Source organism: Chrysemys picta, chromosome 6 (genome assembly GCF_011386835.1).
Source record: "Chrysemys picta bellii isolate R12L10 chromosome 6, ASM1138683v2, whole genome shotgun sequence".
Lineage (NCBI taxonomy): Eukaryota > Metazoa > Chordata > Testudines > Emydidae > Chrysemys > Chrysemys picta.
In genome coordinates, this window is record NC_088796.1 from 79,810,785 (window position 1) to 79,829,660 (window position 18,876).

Genomic DNA, 18,876 nt, shown 5'->3' on the forward strand with positions numbered 1-18,876 from the left:
ATATTTTGCCAGAGGGTTTCCCAGATATTTGCTGATAGAAGACTGGTGAGACTCAGGATTCTTGGGTTCCATTCTGAGCTCTGTAGTGGAGTGTTCTCTAGTGACCACAGAGCTTCTGCCCATTCCCCCTGAGTGTGATCCCTTCTGGCCCATCCCCTCCAACCTGCCCTTGTCCTGTCTGTTCCCCACCCCAAGTTTAATAATCCAGTCCTTTACTCCTAAAATAGCCAGTCCCAGTCTCCACTCCTCAGGTTTTCATCCCAGTCTCTTTGATTAGCCAGTCCAAGTTTTCACCCTCGGAGCTCCCAGTCTACTCCGCAAACACCAAGCTTATTGTCCCCAGTCTCCTTGCCTAGCCAGTCCTACTCCTAGATGAGGACAGATTAAAAGATTGGGATTTTCCAGCTTGGAAAAGAGATGACTGGGTGAGGGGAATATGATAGAGGTCTATAAAATCATGAATGGTATGGAGAAAGTTAATAAGGAAGTATTATTTACCCCTTCACACAACACATGAACCAGTGATCACCTTAATGAAATTAATAGGCAGCAGGTTTAAAACAAACTAAAGGAAGTACTTTACACAATGCAGAGTCAACCTTTGGAACTCATTGCCAGGGGATGTCATGAAGGCCAAAACTATAACTGGGTTAAAAAAAGAATTGGATAAGTTCATGGAGGCTAATTCCATCAATGGGTATTAGCCAAGATGTTCAGGGATGCAACACCAGGGTCTGGGTGTCCTTAGGCCTCTGACTGCCAGATGCTGGGACTGGACAACGGGATGGATGACTTGATTGCCATATTCTGTTCATTTTCTTTGAAGCGTCTGTCATTGGCTGCTGTCGGATACTGGGCTAGATGGACTCTTGGTCTGACCTAGTATGGTCATTCTTATGTTCTGAATCTTCACTCTCACCACATGGATTCATCCAATCTCAGTCTTGCCCACGACCTAGTGGGTTCCAGTCTAAAGCAACCCAGAGCTGCAACTGTAGGGAAAATTCTTCTCATCCCTAGGCTGGAGCATGACCAGTGCAGATTAAATCTTCGTGGAATTTAGCTGCCATAATCTAAGAAGTATGCGTTGTGCAAACAGATTTTTCAAAACTTGACCAAATTTGGGTGGATTTTCATAGAGGACAGCAAAAACAGATCCCTGACAAAAAGGCCACCCACTGCCAAATTTCAAGGCCACTCTAAAGCAGAGGGGCACTAGAGGTTTTCAAATAAAAGCTTGACAGAATTAACATGGGCAAAACAACCCATTTTTCCCCTAGCCACATTCTTTTGAAGTGGCTGACCCATTTTGGCTAAAACTTTCCCAAAAAATTCAGTCTGAGGCAGACAATTAACATCGAAAACTGTAGCCCAAACAATTAGAGTTTGGTAAAGTTATAAGGAAGGCTGTGGGTTTGTCACAGATTCCATGATCTCCATGACTTCTGCAGTGGCCAGTGTGCCTGGCTCAGGGGCAGCTCAGGTAGCCCCTGCGCTAGTCACACTGGCCGCTGCTGGGGCAGTCTCGGGTCACTGTGCCCCCCACACAGCAGCAGCAGAGTTTGGGTGTGTGAGGGGGTTGGAGCATGGGACTGGGCGAGGTGGGCTCTGGGTGGCGCTTACCTGGGGGCTCCCTGGAAGCGGTAACATCCCCCTCACTCAGCTGCTAAGCGGAGGTGTTGCCAGGCAGTTCTGCGTGCTGCCTCCACCCAGAGTGCCAGGAACCTGGGAGCTGCGGGGACAGTGCCCTGGGCGGAAGCGGCGCGCAAAGCTGCCTGGCCACACCTCTGCCTGCCAGCCCAGCCAATCCCCCCCAGCACTTGGGGGGGTCCTAGGCAGCGTGCTGCCACCCGCGGCCCTCCCAAGCAGCCAGTCTGCCCTCTTCCAGCACCCATGGGTCCCCGGGCAGCCCCCCCCTTTTTATTCACTGATATTTTTAGTATAGGTCATGAACAGGTCACAGGCAGTGAATTTTTGTTTACTGCCCGTGACCTGTCTGTGATTTTATTAAAAATACCCGTTACTAAAACGTAGCTTTAGTTATAAGCAACTGAAGACTATGTCCTATAATGGGAAGTGTGAGGCAATCTTAATAATAGGCAGTTCTGCCAACCCTCACTAATATAATACCTCATGGCAGGGATCATATGTTCCTGACAGCTTTACTACAGCTTTAAGGCAGTCTCAACAGGTCGGAGCCATTGCTGACTTAACTGATAACTTCTGGCTGAGAAATCAGTTTTTGACTAGGTTTTTTAAAATTACTGTGCCTTTTTCTATTACAATCAATCAATAGTTAACTACCTCTGTTAGTGTCATATTCTGTTAAAAAAGACCTTTGCCTGAGCTTGTCTGCTGAAAGGAGGTGTGTTCTTACTCACTAGATTTTGGACAAGCCACCTTCAGCAAGCAACTTTATGGAAATGTAGTATTGTGACTCTTAATATTTTTGGAAAAATGCTCAGCTTGAGGTAGAAATTGATCATAGATTTTTAGGATCTATTTTATACCAAAGGCCTCAGGTTTCAGTTCCCTTCTCATAACAATTTGACATAACGTAAATATGAGGATTCAAACCCCTTATTTTCTCCAGGTCCATAGAGGTGAATTAGCTCTGTCTCCACAGAGTGACGTAGTTCAACACCTATAGAATTTGAAAAGGTATAATCAGGGACTAAACTAAAATAATTCCTTACTTTTAGAGGTAGAATTTCTATGTATGTAGCATGTTGCTGCTGTTCATTAAGTTGTACAAAACAGTTGATTTTCTCCAGAGTGCTATAACTTATAATCTATTACATCATTAATTATCCATAAAACATAATTTTTGCAAGCTATAAGTATGTTTAATGGTGCAATCAGAAATTATATCAATATTAATCATTTATCGCTTCACAGAAGAATTACTGTCCTCTCAAGAGAAATCTCCAAGTTCAAAGGATGCTATAGTAAATGTGGACTATAGCAAAAAGACTGAGACAGATACATCCAAGGCTTTTTCTCCACCATCCAGTGAAAAAACTCCTGGCCTGCATAAAGGTAACTTTCTAGTGAGCTGTGAGATTGGACCATTCTTTTTACAGAGTTGAATTACAATAGTTTTTTTTTTCTCTTGGAGTTCCCGGGCATTTATGTTGTCTGCGTATTACTTGAGTAGTCACTTTGAAAGTGTAAGCAAAATTTTTAAAACCTTGATGCATAAAGTAAGGCTCAAAGATCTTAGGCACCTAAATAAAAAGCTTAGGTTATTTTTTGTAGAGGTAATGATAACTGTAGGCACTCAGCACTTGTTGAAAATTTGGCCAAATCTTTATACTCAAGCTTAACTTTAAGGCCACCAAGGTTAAGAAACGTTGGCCTTAAACTAGAACATTTAATTAAATGCACATTAAGAGAACATTTAAAAAATGATTCAAGACACCTTACATTTATATATGGAGGAAATGTTTTTCTTGTCTTTTTTTGAAGACAAACGCTATGGCTATGTGAAGTATTAACACATTTTAAAGAGCTAATCCTTATTGCAGGATATGTTGGACCTCATCCATGTTGTGGTTATTTTCTCATGGTGTACTGCTTCATTTTATGTCTCATTTTCTGAATGTGTACACTACTTTTATCTTCATTAACACCACAAAGGATATTAACCTTTATTTTGTATTTTTTTTTAAACATCTTCCAGAGGAGGAAGAAGATGGCAAGACTCCAACACAACCACTGTTGAAAAAAGGCAGGCATTTCCATCTTTTTGTTACAATCCATTTTTTCATACTGCTACCTTCAATTTTCTTTTTTTCTCTCACTTCTTTATGTATAGAGTATCAACCGTGAGGTGGTATCCTGGATTAGGAAATTCAGGGGTCAAACTGTGGTTGTAGAAAAAGGTGGTGGTACTCTAAGTCCTCCAACAAAATAAGCTTTCTTCACATGAGTTGGCAGAAACAGTGCGCATACTGCATGTGTATATGTTCAAAATATGATTGATTGCTTATGAGGTTTCCTGAACTTGGTTCTGCCTCAATGGGGTTTGAATGTGTCCATGAAGTCTGCTGGGTTCCTTGGTGGGGCTCACATGCCTCTCTGGGCTCCATTATTTGTGGTGGAGGGGAGGAATAAGTAGTTCTTTTCTGAAATGGTGCTCAGTCCTGGAGCCAAACTTCTAATTCATTCCTTTCTGTATAGATTTTAATAAAATCATCATTATAATATCTGAGACATCACTCAGTAAACTATGCAGCTCACTTGATGCATCCACAAGCAATGAAATGGTTAACAATGTTATACTTAGTTTATCACATTTGAGCATCTTCGTGAATACTTCAGTGAAATGAATGGGGCTATTCACACTTTTCAGTTATTGTTCCAGGCTCTCCACAGATTCGGGCAAACATTGCTTAATCAGTTAACCTCAAATATGAAGGGAGAATTTCTTCAGAATTATAATCGCTGGAGAACTTACCTCTTTTAAATGAAAGCAGAGATTCTGGAGCACAAGATGGTGGCTTGGGAGAAGTGCCAGTGTGCTGTACCATAGTGTACTGACCTAATTCAAGCTCTGTATAAATTCAGTCAATTGTAATTCACATCAGGAATATTTTTGTTTTTTTGTAAAATCAAATTCATACCTTTTGGCTTAGAAGCTAAATACCAAATAAAGTGGCTGGCTGCTGTATCCAAATCTAAATTTGACTGAGAAGGAGGGTTTTGTTTTTGTTTTTTTATCCATCCATTTCACTTCTGTGTCTGTTAGGTTTATTCAGAAAGTCATTTTAGTTTCTTTCTCAGTTATATCTATAGCTTCATTATCTAACTAAAAATGCCACCTTTTTAATTACAGCCACTAAATGTTTTGTAAAATTTTTCTAAGCCCTGGAACCTACAAAACCATCTTATTCTGTACATAAAATACTATATAAATATTCAGCATCAAAATGGACTCTGTTTACAGTCTTAACTTCCTTAAGGCATTTAACTATATATTTCTTTTTTAAAAATGGAAGAAATTAAAATAATACTTCAGAAGTTGTAGTTTTCTAAGATTTTTGTCTTGGTAAAAAAACTTGACAATATTAAAGAACCTACAGATGTGTTTTGGTGAAACAGGAGCAGCAGGTCTTCTCTTCAGTATAAGAGATGTATGGAGCATCAACCGTACACCCACTGTTGCTCAGAAGTATGTTTTTTGATGTTTGGACCAGATTGATGTAGCTATAAGTGTAGAGAGAGAGAAGGTCTTGCAAACTGTGCTTATCCACCAAAGGTCTGCTTGTTGTTCCTGCTCAGTTTTTTATCTTTCAGAACAGCCAGTTTCATCAGCTGGTGAAGTCTGATAACTCTTTAAACTTATCTCTGTGTGCATTTTTACAAGTCCATTTAAGCAAATTATAAAGTCTGGAAATAAATATTTTTAAAGTTAGATTTTTTTTTTAACAATGCAAATATTGGAAAACTTAGCAATTCTACAATGCTGAGTTTGAGATTGGGAAGATAAGCAACAGTTTTTTTTCTTAAAACTTTTACAAATTCTCTCTTTCTCAATTTGCTAGACTCGAAAGGCCCACGTGCTCCTTTAAACTTGGCTGACCAAAGACTTCTTGATTCTAGTTCTCAGTTTCAGAAGAAACAAGGCAAAAATACTATTGATGTCTGGTGGCTTTTTGATGATGGGGGTAAGATTATTTGTGATGATGATAAAAGCACTTGGCAATGGCCTATGTTTTAGTCATGAGTATTTTTAGTAAAAGTCATGGACTGTGCTCGGGAGGAGGGTTGGTGGGGCTTGGGCTGGCTCCCTACACAGCGGCAACCCCAGCTCCTAGCTCTGTGTGCTCCCTCCTCTCTGCCCCAAGCCCCAGAACTGCAGCTCCCATTGGCTGAGAACTGCGGCCAATGGGAGGTACGGGGGCGGTGCCTGCAGGCAGTGGCAGCACCTGGAGCTAGGAGCTGATGGAGAGGAGTTGCTGTCGCCCTTCCTCGGAGCCCCCCCAAGGTAAGCACCACCGCACACCCCAGCCCTAAGGCCCGCCCCCCTCACACGAACTCCTGCTGCTGGGAGGCGGGGGGGGGGGGGACAAGACTGCCTCAGCAGCGGCCAGTGCGTCTGGCCCACGGGCTGTTCAGGCGGCCCCCAGGCCACGTGCACCGGCCTCTGCAGAAGTCACGGAGGTCATGGAATCTGTGATCTCTGTGACAAACATGGAGCCTTCCTCATACCATATATAAATTGTGGATTTATGCTATTAAATAGAAAGATATAGAAAGATGACATTGCATATTAACTACTCAATGTATTTCTAAATATTATGGTCTAATGCAGGTTTGACATTGTTGATTCCTTATCTTCTGACAACCAAGAAAAAATGGAAAGACTGTAAGATCAGAGTGTTTATTGGTGGAAAAATAAACAGAATTGATCATGATAGGAGAGCGTAAGTTACCCTTTAAATTTTAAATGAAACATTTATGGTATTATGGAACTTTGTAATCATGCACAATAGATAAATGTTTTTCTTGTTTTCTTCTTTTCCTATTGCACTTGAATTGGGAGGTACCTGAATGCTAATTAACGTAGCACATGATCATGTTGTTTAAAATAACAAACAGCATTTGAAACATTTTAAGCTCCTTTATGATTACATCTTTAAAGCTTAAAGAAAATTTTGCCTTTACTACTGTTGTTTTTTTTCCAATTTGGCAAATACTTTGTTTCTTGCTATGTTTTTAAAGGGAGCAGAAACTAATATGACCAACCACAACAGATTATAAATGTTCACTTGCATCCACAAAGCTAAGTCTAAGAACCATTATGATGATATGTTAACTACCCCACTTCTGCAAGGTTAGAATAGTCTGTTAGATTAGGGAAACACCTAGACACAAAACTGATAGGTGCCAGATAGCTCATCTAATAATGGTAAAGAAACAGGGACCCAAATTGGCAGCCCTAGCTCACCTTAGTAAGAAAAGCCACAGAATTGGGCCTTAAGTTAAGACAGGTCTACTGAGCCCTGAGATATTTACAATTTTTTCTCATCCTTTCCCTAAAAGGTAATACAGGACAGTCGAGGGTGATTACAGAAGAGTTTGACTATTTAGTTTAGGATGGGACATGCTTATTTAAAAAAAAAAAGTGGTAAATTTTGCACCTGTACCGTACATATCCTTAAACAGAATGAGAGGGCATTCAAGAAACTGAAAGGTACGTTAGGGTCTTAAAGATCGCTCTTGTCAGAATTACGGTGGCACTGATGGCATATCTCAGTGTTTTCATCATAGATATCTGCAAGGCTGCTACCTGAAATTCTGTACACACTTTAACATATCACTAATCTCTTGATATGGCATTTAGATCTTCTGATTACTTTTGGAGGGCAGTTCACCAGTCTTTGCTTAAACTTTAACAAGTGGGAATAGAAAGAGACCACTTGGAGGAGGAGGAGGAGGAGGAAGAAGAAGAAGAAGAAGAAAATTATTCTAGTAACTACAGCTCCTCAAGAGCCTCTACATAATCACAATTCTCTTCCATCTTCTTCTTTTCCTTGGAGTTCTACTCTCATAGGACTCTTGGGTTTAGCAGAAGGCCTGAAGAGGTTGAGACTACAGTTTTTTTTATAACCTCTGCTCCAAATATTTGGTGCCATGCAAAGGTTTTTTTATGGCCCCAATGCGTACTATGTTCCAGACAGTTCCGGATGCTCAGGTACATCCTGGTATGATTATATAAAGGCAACTAGTTCTTAGAGAGCATTACTATAGAGTCTGTGTCTGTGTTTAGAGCAATTTATTTGTATTTTTTTAAAAGTTCCCCTAGTGTTTTTTTTTTTTTTTCTTTCTTTCCTGAAAACCCTAACGCTTAAAGAAAATTAATTCTGCGTTTCTAGTGATTGGAATTAAAAGTTTGGAAAGTCTGTTGGTTCTGTTCTGTGAAAGAGCTATCTGGTTTACAAATAAGTTATGATATATGAACCTTTGGCATAACTAGAATGATTCCATTGTCCAAAAGTTGTGTTGGCTTAAGTACATAAAGCTGTGCTAAATCTCCTCCTGCATCCTCTGATGAAGCAGTATTTTTGTTTGAATTACTCTTAAACATCCGGAGACTGCATTTAATTTTTGTTGCAGGAAATACCAATTTCTGGTGATAAACAGATCACAAACTAAACATTTATTTTGTGTTCAGGTGTCTTAATTTTTTATGGGCGGTTTTCAGTGAAGTGTTCAGTTTCTTAAAAACTTTAAATACCTTGTATTAAGCATACTTTTAAATGAGCCATCCAGACATGCCAGTGTCTAAACAGAGTATTTGTATGATTTTTGTTGAAACCCTTGCCCTGCCTCACTCTCTACTGTTTTTATCTTACCTGTGTAGTTCCAAATTAGATTGCTTTTTGAGTGAATGTCCATGTCTCTTTGTGCTGTAAAAACAGCCCTATAAAAATGTTAACTGACCAAATATATTATATAACATATATCTATATTTTTTTAAATTTAGGATGGCTACTCTGCTCAGCAAATTTCGGATAGACTTCTCAGACATTATGGTACTTGGAGATATTAATACAAAGCCAAAGAAGGAAAAGTGAGTTGAAAATGTTCCAGAAAGACACATCATTTACTAGTTGCATTCTTAATTTTCTGTTGTAACATGAAAAGCAGTATTTAATTCTCTACATATCTATTTTGATAACTAAACTAGATGGTTACAAAGACATAAGCTTTCGGAGAACAGTGCAGGTGGTGAGCTCCTCGTGCCAAGAATTCAGTATTGGTTTAGAATCTCATAATTAGAGAGAGACTACAAAAGTGCTAGATTCGAATTTCAACAAAATGAGCAGTTAACTACAGTAATTCTCCCCTAATTGAAAGATGATGGAAACTAAGATAAAACTTGTGTATACTTATCTTATCCATACTCATATACATCTCTAAACCCAAAATAATGATTATATAGCCTGATCTTTAAATCAATTGTGTATCAGTGTTACTCAGCTCCGTGAATGCATGAGAAGATCCAAGCCCTGCTGAAATTTTCTTATCCAAAGAATCATTAAATATTTCTACTTCTCAAGCTTGAACAATTTGGCTGACTGCAGTTGATTCCTAATACTACTAGTGCCATTTTATGATGGAATGTCCTATAAGACCTAAGAGGTCGAAAGATTGAGCATCATCTTCCACCTGAAATCTTGTCCAGTATATAAAAGAGATATATATTGTCTTTGAAAATTCCTGTAGCAGAGTAATCTGAGCCAGTTGCTTTTCAACAAAGCCTGACAGGTGCTGGAAATATTTGTCTATAATTCCTAAAATGAGTGGTACATATTCATTATTTTGATGGATAAGTATTAATCATCAGAAACTTTTTGATTAAAATATTTATACTGAAACTACATATTGTAGATGAGCAAACTAAATAGCTTCCTAGATTATCACTAGTGTTTGTCTTTTAAATATCCTAATTGATATGACAGCTGTTGGGGGCAGGTAAAGCGTTTTGAGACACATGTATGTTATCTTCAGGGACTTACAGCAGAAATTGGCACAAAGTGATGCAGAATTTAACTCCAAAGGTGCCTAAAGTGCAGAGTCTTAAAATTCAGACAGTGGAGGAACTGCTCAACCATTTTGAAAATCAGGCTATTGAGTTTTCTATCCTTTTTGCTGTACAGTTAGGGACATTTTTGTTCTCCGATAAATTTGATATGCACAGTAGGTATGAGCCTTGCTCTCATCTTGAGCAAATTCCCTAAATCTTCCCTGATGCAGGCATCTCTGCAGTATGACCCATCCATGATAAATATACTGGGCCAGGTCTTCTGCCCTATGAAATCCCATTTGTGCCTGTCCAGTAGCACAAAGTGGATTTAAAGTTACTGTAAATGAGCTGTTGGGAATTCCCACAGAAATCTCTGGATGGTGTACATCTGTCTATCACCTTTTCATAGCCCCATTAGGTAAGAATGGGCTTGGGGCAAGAGTGAGTGTCCAGAGTGTGCTGAGTTCAAGTAGCTTAGGTGTATTTATGATGCATGCTGCAGTGAAGTTTACTAAATTGTGAAGTATCTACAGATAGCTGACTGCATGATTACAGAAGTGTATTTTTTATTGTTCTCATTTAATACTGGTGACCCCTGGAGTTAGTTTTATTTCTTCACTCGGAGATCATGTGTTGTGTGATCTACGTGGAATAATAAAAATGTAAAATGTATTTATCCAAAACGTTTGTCATCAAAACTTAATTGAATTCCAATTTCTGACATATCTACTTGAGTTAAATTGATGGCTGTTTTTTACCCTTCTTCATTTCGCTGTATCGTTAAATTTCTAGAAGGATGATACTCTCCCTCTTGAAGCTTGTAATTCTCTTAATTTTTGTATTTTTTTTTTTTATTTTAAAACTTTTTTCTTACATTTCTAAATGGAGTTGAAGCCAGTGTGGCACTTTCTTCTCTGTTAATGATCGTCAGTCTAGATCGTTGTTAGAAAAAACAAATCAATTTTTATGTAACTTTTGAAATCTAAAAGACAGTTCCCACAGTATTAAGTTTAAGATAGTTAACATCTGATTAAAATATTAATATTCATAGGTGCTGTTTATTTATCTTCCACAAACGAGCAGGTTTCTAGTATCAAAACAAAGGAATGAGAATTCCAGTTGACATTACTTCTGGCAATTAACCACAAAATATACAACAGTTGACTTATATTTAGGAAAATTTTTCTGTTGCATGGAAAATCACAGTTGACACATACACTGAAAAGCGTAACAGTATCTATTTTTAATGTGAACATTGGTTAAAAAAATCCTTCTAGTATTGCAGCTTTTGAAGAAATGGTTGAGCCATTCAGACTTCATGAAGACGATAAAGAACAAGACATTGCAGATAAAATGAAAGAAGATGAGCCTTGGAGAATAACAGATAATGAACTTGAGCTTTACAAAACTAAGGTATCCCTTTATACCTTTTAATTATTAAGTTGACAGAGTGGTGATCCTACTGTCCCATGTACCCCATTTTAATGAGCTGATTTTTTTTTTAAGCTTCTTTGCTCCATTACAAAGTGGGTGTGGTGTGAGTAAGGGCTAGTCTTCACTTACCGGCTGGTCCGGAGGCACGCAATCGATGTTCTGGGATCGGTTTATCGCGTCTGGTTAAGACGCGATAAATCGATCCCGGATCGATCCCGGAAGTGCCCACAATCGGCGCCGGTACTCCAGCTCTCCGAGAGGAGTACACGGCGTCGACGGGGGGAGACTTCCGGCCGCGTCTGGACCCCGGTAAGTCCGGACTAAGGTACTTCGAATTCAGCTACGCTATTAACGTAGCTGAATTTGCGTACCTTAGTCCGAAGTCCGGACTAAGTGGGGACCAGCCCTTAGTCAGGTAGGAAAAGGTTTGAAAAGTTCACTTGCTCACTCACCGTTGGACAGCAGGAAATGCTCCCGGAGGGACCTAAGTCATCAGTAACTGCAGAAATTAATTTAAAAGGGGTTTCTGGCCCCTATAATTAAAAAGATAACCTGTATGGGTATGTACCAATGCAGTGTTCTTTTCCTGAGTCTGCAGCCAGCTTGATTGCTTCTGCAAATATAAACACAAGGAGACTAACAGCTGTTACGGTCTACTGCTGCTGCTCAGAAGCAGAGCAAATACAAGAATTAGGTAAACTTTTGCAGAAGCAGGTGCTGGAGCTGGGAGGAGAAGAAGAGGATGAGGACCCAAAATGGTGCCTTGAGAAAGGGGTAGATTAGTACAGGAGACTTGGATAGCGGGCACAGGCCTGCACAGCACTATTTAGAATACTGAGGGAGGGTAGAGTAGCATAACCTCACAGCAGGAGGTTCTAGGATATAGATGTGTGTGGGGAATGGGGAAATGGGAAGGAATCTTCTCCCTTCCAGCAGCCAGAGGTCCGCCAGGATGAGGACTTCACTTTTATAAGTTGCTAGCTAGAAACTGACATGAGTGTTCAAGAACAGAACCTTGGAAGGAATCCAGCAACCTCTCTTGTTCTAAGCAGCTGAGGAGGTAAAAGTTTGGATAGAAGGGACATATGTTTACTTTACAAACCTGAGTGATTTATTAAAAGTTGGAGGAAAGGATGCACTATTTTAAACAACACAGCAATCCATTTTGACCTCCTTTTGCATATTTCTTGAATGAATGAGAATTGTACCTGATTCTGGATTGTTGAAATAATGAATAGATCTCCCTAACAAGTTTGGGTTGATTTCCCCCCCCCCCCCCCATTTTAATTACAGAGCTACCGCCAGATTAGGCTAAATGAATTGCTGAAAGAACATTCAAGCACAGCTAATGTAATTGTAATGTAAGTAACGGTTGACTGTTTTTTATAGGTTTTTTTTTTTTTTTTTTTTTACTATTTTCATGGTGATACAGTAACTCTATTACTGTATCTGTTACATAGGTAATACAACTTATTTTGTGTATTCTCCTAGGTACAGTCTTTTAGAGTACAAGGTAGAATTACAGAGAGAATGCTTTGTAATTTGGCTTGTGACTCATACAGGCATTCTGCTGCTTGTATATTAACTGCTCTCCATCTCCTTCATATTGCTCTTTAAAAACAAAAATCTTCCATGAAGATTTACAGTTACCACATATCCCATTTGCCTATATTGTACCTGTCTCTACATATTCTTTTGTACTGTTGTCCCCACTTACAGTACATTTGGATTACAAACTCTTCAGTGTAGAAATTCTTTTTAATTTCACACATCCTGCTCTCTGTACAAAGCCATGTAAGGTTTCAGTTCTCTCTGAAGCAGTAAAAAGATGAAACTTGAGCAATACAAGATTTAACTGGTTCCGGTGAGGCAAGAATTGAAGTATTCTGCCAATACTCTGGAGGGGCTGGTGGGCAGAGTAATTTGACTATAGACTGTTGCAGTCTGAAGCAAAAGCATTATCTTGTAGAAAAACAGTCACTCTCCAAATCTTGGCCAAGTGAAGAGGACCATTCTGAATGAAGCCACAAGTGAAATGCTGATTCCGTCACTTCCCCAGCCCCACCCCCAGAAAATTCTTGATGTGGAGGCTAAGATTTCAGGAGTGGGTAGAATTAAGGTGAACCTTGAGATGCCAAAAAAAAAATAGGTTATAATTAAGTCAATGTAGCAGAGTATGTTTTGTTTTGTTTTAAAGACAATTTTGGCTCATAACTAATTAATTTCTTTGTACTCAGGATTGTGAACTGACTACATGTAGCCTAAAAAAATGAAAAGGTTATAAAAATGGGATCGAATTAAACATTTAGTAATTTCTACCTTATTTCAAATTGTATTTTTTGTATTTATGCAGTACTACTAGTACTCTGACTTGCTTTTTAAACCATTCTTCATTTCCATTTCCTTTTTTCTTTGTTCTTCAAATTGTAGGAGTTTGCCAGTTGCACGAAAAGGTGCAGTATCTAGTGCACTATACATGGCCTGGTTAGAAGCTCTATCAAAAGACCTGCCACCGATCCTTCTTGTTCGTGGGAATCATCAGAGTGTTCTTACCTTCTATTCCTAAACATACTGCGCAACACGCAACTGTGATTAAATGGTACTTCAGTGCCTGGAAGAGAGTGACTAAGATTAACATCACAAAGGCAAAAAGTGACTCTTCTTTCACTGTTCCACTGACTTGAAAGCACACAAGGAAAGTCACTGTATTTCTAAAGTTGTGAATCTTCAGTTTTATTCAGATTCTTCTATAACTTAATCTTGCTTAATGAGGGAGGATTCCTTGTTAGACTGAAGAACAACAAGCTTTTTCTTTGCTACTTGAATAGCAGCAATAAAAGTGTTTTTATTTTTGATCAATGAAAGGATTATAGATTTATAAAAGCCTTTTAGCCTTGAGGTGCCTTCTGAAGTTAACCAAACTGCATCCATACACCCTATTTTGTAAATTTATATAGAATGTCAAAATCTGCCTTCAACTAAGACTTTAGATCAAACTTCCTTTAGTTTCTAGTCTCTTCCATCTTACAATAAAATTAATGCTGCTTTTCAGTCTTCCATCAAGCTATTATTTTTAGTACTGTATGTTTTCTATTCAGAATTTTGTAATATCTGTTAGATTTGAAACAAAGGTAGGTCAAGTCAGTTGGAATAAAAAAATCATAATGTTTTTGTCCAAGACTTAGTTTTACTGAACATGTACCGTTAAAAGTAATTGTGCTAGATAAATGATGGGAGGACCCTTTTCTCAGATTTGACATTGTGCCCTTCTTTCCGTTCAAAATTTGAGATGCATATAACTTTGGCTACCTTGGTGAAGGTTAGTGTGTCAGTCTTTACTCTAGCTCTAATATGAAACTATTCCTGTTGTAGGCTTTTTGGATTATTTTAGTTTTTTAAAAAAGAGGACCTGTCTTAATTCTTGGCCTTCAGATCTTGGTATCATTTAGTTTATTTGAAGAAAGTGTTAACCTAAGGCTTGAAGGAGCAAATATGAGCAATGTGATGCCATCTAAGAGAATACTGTAAACACTATGTGGAATCTCGCTACGCCATCTAATATAAAATGTAAAAACTAAAATTCTGAATCTTTCATCAAATGGTTAAATGGACCACTAGTTATTAGGGGAGATGTTTTTAGGTCAGTTCATTCAGTTGTCAGACATTACATTTAGTCTTACTAAATAAATACTCAGGCTTGATCTATAAATTTAGACTATCATACATGATACTTTACACATTTTTCATGTTTAATAAAAACTGCCAATTTGTGTGTCCTTCCAGTGTATGTTTTGACTACTTTCTAATTTAGTCTTCTAACACATAAATAAAAAACTTCACTTGAGCCTTTATACAAAGGTGAGTAATGTGAACTATTTTTAAAATTCCTATATATTTTTCAGTAAAGGATTGCCTAAAAACATTTCACAACCTCTAGATATTAGTATTGGGCATGTTACTACTGGGTCACATTGCTAGTACTTTAATGATTTTCATTGAAGATGATCCATAGAAAAGGTATATTTTTATGCTTAACATAGCATTATATTAAATACTCAGTAATAGTTCCTTTTGAAGGACAAAGCTATTAGTCATTGTGAAGTAAGATACAGCTTGAACTAGTTACAATTGGAGATGTGTTCTACGCTTTATCCACAGTGCATGCTGTAGTCAGGTCATTGGTAAGTCACAAAATAATCTCCATTTTTGCTGTTGGTTTCAACCAGTCTGGATCTGAATTGGTTACATTGTTTCAGTTTTTTTATAAGCAGCATGTTTTGCTGCCAAATACAAAGTAAATTAATGTTAACGTGGGCCTGGTTAAGACACAATTTTATAATCAAACAAATTCTAATAAAAGTGCTGCTTAATTACAGAAAGAAAAAAGGTAACTAACAGCCTCATTGTGTCTGTTACAGGTTTTGCAGTGCTTGTTAAGGTGGTAGGGATGTCTCATTATTCAGTGAACATGGAATTGTTGCCATGTTTCGTTCTTTTTTTGTTTTTAAACAGATGGACAATAAGGCATGAACTTAGTGCTGCTATCTTGAAAATGTACACAGGTACACTTATTTAAAGTTTTGTCCATTCAGGAAACTATTGCTTGTTATCTGTAATGCAGGAACCAAATGAAGTGTGTGCATACATGCATATATGTGTATAAAATTATATAAAATATATCTAAATATGCATTTGGGGATGGGGAGGGAATTGTAGTCTGTGAAATAATGTAGGATGCTTTTCACATATGCACTCTCAAAACTTCACTAACACTAGACACCAGATCAACAGTTTCAAGATTTATTGTAACACTCTAATAAACTTCAATAGTTACTAGTAATTGTGAGCAACAGATGTTAGCTAGTGACAGTCATTCCAATTTCTATTTAGTCTATATGAACTTTGATTTTGAAGCCAAATTTTTTTTAAGTTCCAATCATTGTTAATGACTTGAAATATAAAATTTCTCATTGACACATGGCAATTGCATTATTTCTGTTGATGAAATTTCTTTTTATGGGTTTAGAAAGAGCAACTATAGCTGAAGAAATCAATTATTTATTTTTTGTTCATTTGTTTGACTGTATTTAGGTTTCTTTACTTTTACATACATTCTTTTTATATGCTTTTCTGACATTACATATTTAAAAATGAACGATGGAAATAATTTAAAGATTTGAGCTTGGTTGGGTATTTAGTTATCCACTGGGTCTGAAAATGTAATATTTTGATAATACTGTACTGTAACTGTCACACATGCTTTTCTAATGTTTTAACATTGAATATTGCAGTTACTACTTTGTACAAGGGGACACTGCAATAAAAGGAAGTGAATTCAATAAAATTGTCTAACATAGCCTATTTTTATTGAAAAATTTTTTTTCAACATTTTCAGTCCTTTCTTGATGCATGACAAGCATGCTATATGATTCCTGATATGTGAATTTTTGTACTGCAATTTTGTAATGAGGTCACATGACCACTATTATACTAAATATATTATTTCTAATTACCACACTGCCAGTGAATGGTTTGGGGATACAACTGGTGGTGGTGACAAGTGGCAGACCTACTCTCTACCAAGTTGTCAAAATGATGTTAATAAGCTTAGAAAGGAATAGCATCTAACCTTCCTTAGCTGAATGCAGAACCTTTGAAGGGAAGATATGTTTACACAAAATAACTCCTCTCCCTGCCCTCCCCCCCAAAAACACTGTACATTCCTCAAAGTCCACTAGAAAGATCTCAGACCTACCTCAGTATATAGAATGTTGATGATAATATATTTATTAAATGTGATATTAGATACTTGAAAATGTACTCACAATAGGTATGCTATTTGTTCCTTTGCCTCTGAATGTATTAGATGCAACTCCTAAATATATTTTTTTCTGACAAACTGGAAATTTATATGGCATAGGGAGAAATAATTTTTAGGAGTCTCCTTTTGAGTAACCCCCAGAATTTCCATTTTACTCCTCTATATTGTGCATTAAGGCTACATTTTCAGTGCTTTCTAGTGACAATATAGAGAGAAAAGAGAGAGAATGTATTTATTACCTGCTCATGAGTTTTAATTGTATCTCTGTCATTTAAATTGTCATGTTAAGCTCCCAAGTTTCTAAGCTTCTAATTTGAAAACTAAGAAAGCATGAATAGGAATGAGAACTCTTATTTGAAAGAACGCAGGCAAATAATTAGGCTCTCAAAGCCATGACTTCCCCCAAGAGAGCTGGAGGACTTAGCCTCCTTAATTCATTTTGGAATTTTTCAGGTTCCTAGTATGAATGATTGGATGAGAACAAAAATTCTTATTGCAAAAAAAATCCCTAGTGAATCCAGAATACCCCTATCTTTTGCCTTTGCTTTGTTGAAATAGTTGCTGACTGTTTAAAATAAAATACTTTTTTGATCCATTTTCAAGATCTATGCAATCAACCCATGCCTACACAAAACTGCTGTCTGAGGTATAAGAACTGAGTTAAAGGTGAACTGCAAAGCAATATTTGTTTTGCCCTTTACAATTACTGCTCAGGGAATTCTGAGCCCCTGTGGGGAGCGCAGAATTCATGCTGTCTGCAAATGTCTTTATTCCTCTACAGAAAAATGGTAGGTACCAAAGCTGTTGGATTCATAGGGCAGAGAACTGCTGTAAGGAGTTGTCATATGCAGGGGGGGGGGGAAGTTTATCTGGGAAAAAGGAAGAGTATTGCTGTGACCCTTGCCTTCTGAAAAAATCTGAGAGAAAAAGGTATTTGCTTTTTAGATATATATATATATATATATATATATATATATATATATATATATATATACACACACACACACACACATGAAAAGCAAATATATTTCCTCTTTCAGTTTATTTTATTAACTCTATAAATAAACTCTGCCTGATGCTTCTGATAACTGGCTCACATTAGTGGTTTTTAAATGGTTAGGTTATCTTACTGCTTTTTAAAAAATGTTCTTTAAGAAAGTAAGTAAATGTATTGTACATATACAAAGAAATTTAACTGTGAAGTGTAATTTTTCTGCAATCTCTGAAGATTATATAACCATTCAGCTGAACAAGTGTACTTTTTTTAGATGTTTTTGTATGGAAGAGTTAATATAGACACATTCCTAATTGTGCAGGTATTGAGGATTTTTCTGAGTCCAGTCACAAGACAATCATACCATATGTTAATTGCTAATGTGTACTGAACACAATTGAGGAACAGCTACTGTTAGATTTAGGTCCGTAGTAGAATTTTCTCTTGAGAAAATTTACCACTGACATCTACCTGCGAAAGTCACACCAGACTTAAATTTTACTAGTATCTTCTCCGCGTATGGAGTCTGTAATGTCCTGAGTTAAGGTTCCAGGAATCATTCCATCCAAGTCTGTTTTATTCCCTTCTAATTTTAATAGACTTCCTTTAGACCTGAAATAACTAATGCTTAGTCGCAACCCACTTATGGAGTTGGTTTACAAGTTTTGACAAATTTGTAAGCATTTTGGAGTTATGCAGCTGTTAAAAATGTTAAATTTTATTGTTATGATGGGCTAATACATAAAATGTCTGCTTGTGGTGCATTTAATCCTCAGTGAAAATACCTGCTTTTGAAAATTTAATATTTAAACATTTTACTATGTACATGAGCTCAGATGTGAGCTGAACGTTTTCTAGTGCCACGCAGTGCGCATATGATATATTCATTGAAGAACAGTTACTCGGTAGGTGCCATTGATTGACTTCAAATGGATCCTTTTATATGAATAACTGTTCATCAATCTTCCCCTCCAGGGTGTATTAATACAGTGTGCTGATCTTGATAGGACTTCCATGGAACACACTGGTTGGTGCATTGAGACCTTAAGATAGCATGGTATTGAGCATGGAATAGATGGGCCTATGCCAGTA

The 18,876-nt window shown here is 37.5% G+C and overlaps 1 protein-coding gene across 3 annotated transcripts in view; it reads left to right on the plus strand.

The window, feature by feature from the left end:
- The window catches only part of SLC12A2 (solute carrier family 12 member 2), a 125,921-nt gene extending 109,608 nt beyond the window's left edge, over nucleotides 1-16,313 (plus strand). For 2 of the 3 annotated variants that reach the window (XM_005303060.5, XM_042854604.2), the window contains 8 exons: nucleotides 2,899-3,039; nucleotides 3,683-3,730; nucleotides 5,547-5,669; nucleotides 6,317-6,428; nucleotides 8,492-8,578; nucleotides 10,813-10,948; nucleotides 12,263-12,330; nucleotides 13,400-16,313. In XM_005303060.5, the coding sequence (XP_005303117.2) occupies nucleotides 2,899-3,039; nucleotides 3,683-3,730; nucleotides 5,547-5,669; nucleotides 6,317-6,428; nucleotides 8,492-8,578; nucleotides 10,813-10,948; nucleotides 12,263-12,330; nucleotides 13,400-13,535 (851 nt within the window). In that variant the 3' untranslated portion in view covers nucleotides 13,536-16,313. The remainder of the gene's footprint in view (nucleotides 1-2,898; nucleotides 3,040-3,682; nucleotides 3,731-5,546; nucleotides 5,670-6,316; nucleotides 6,429-8,491; nucleotides 8,579-10,812; nucleotides 10,949-12,262; nucleotides 12,331-13,399) is intronic. The other variant, XM_005303061.5, reaches the window with a different exon arrangement.
- Nucleotides 16,314-18,876: the final 2,563 nt, after the last annotated feature.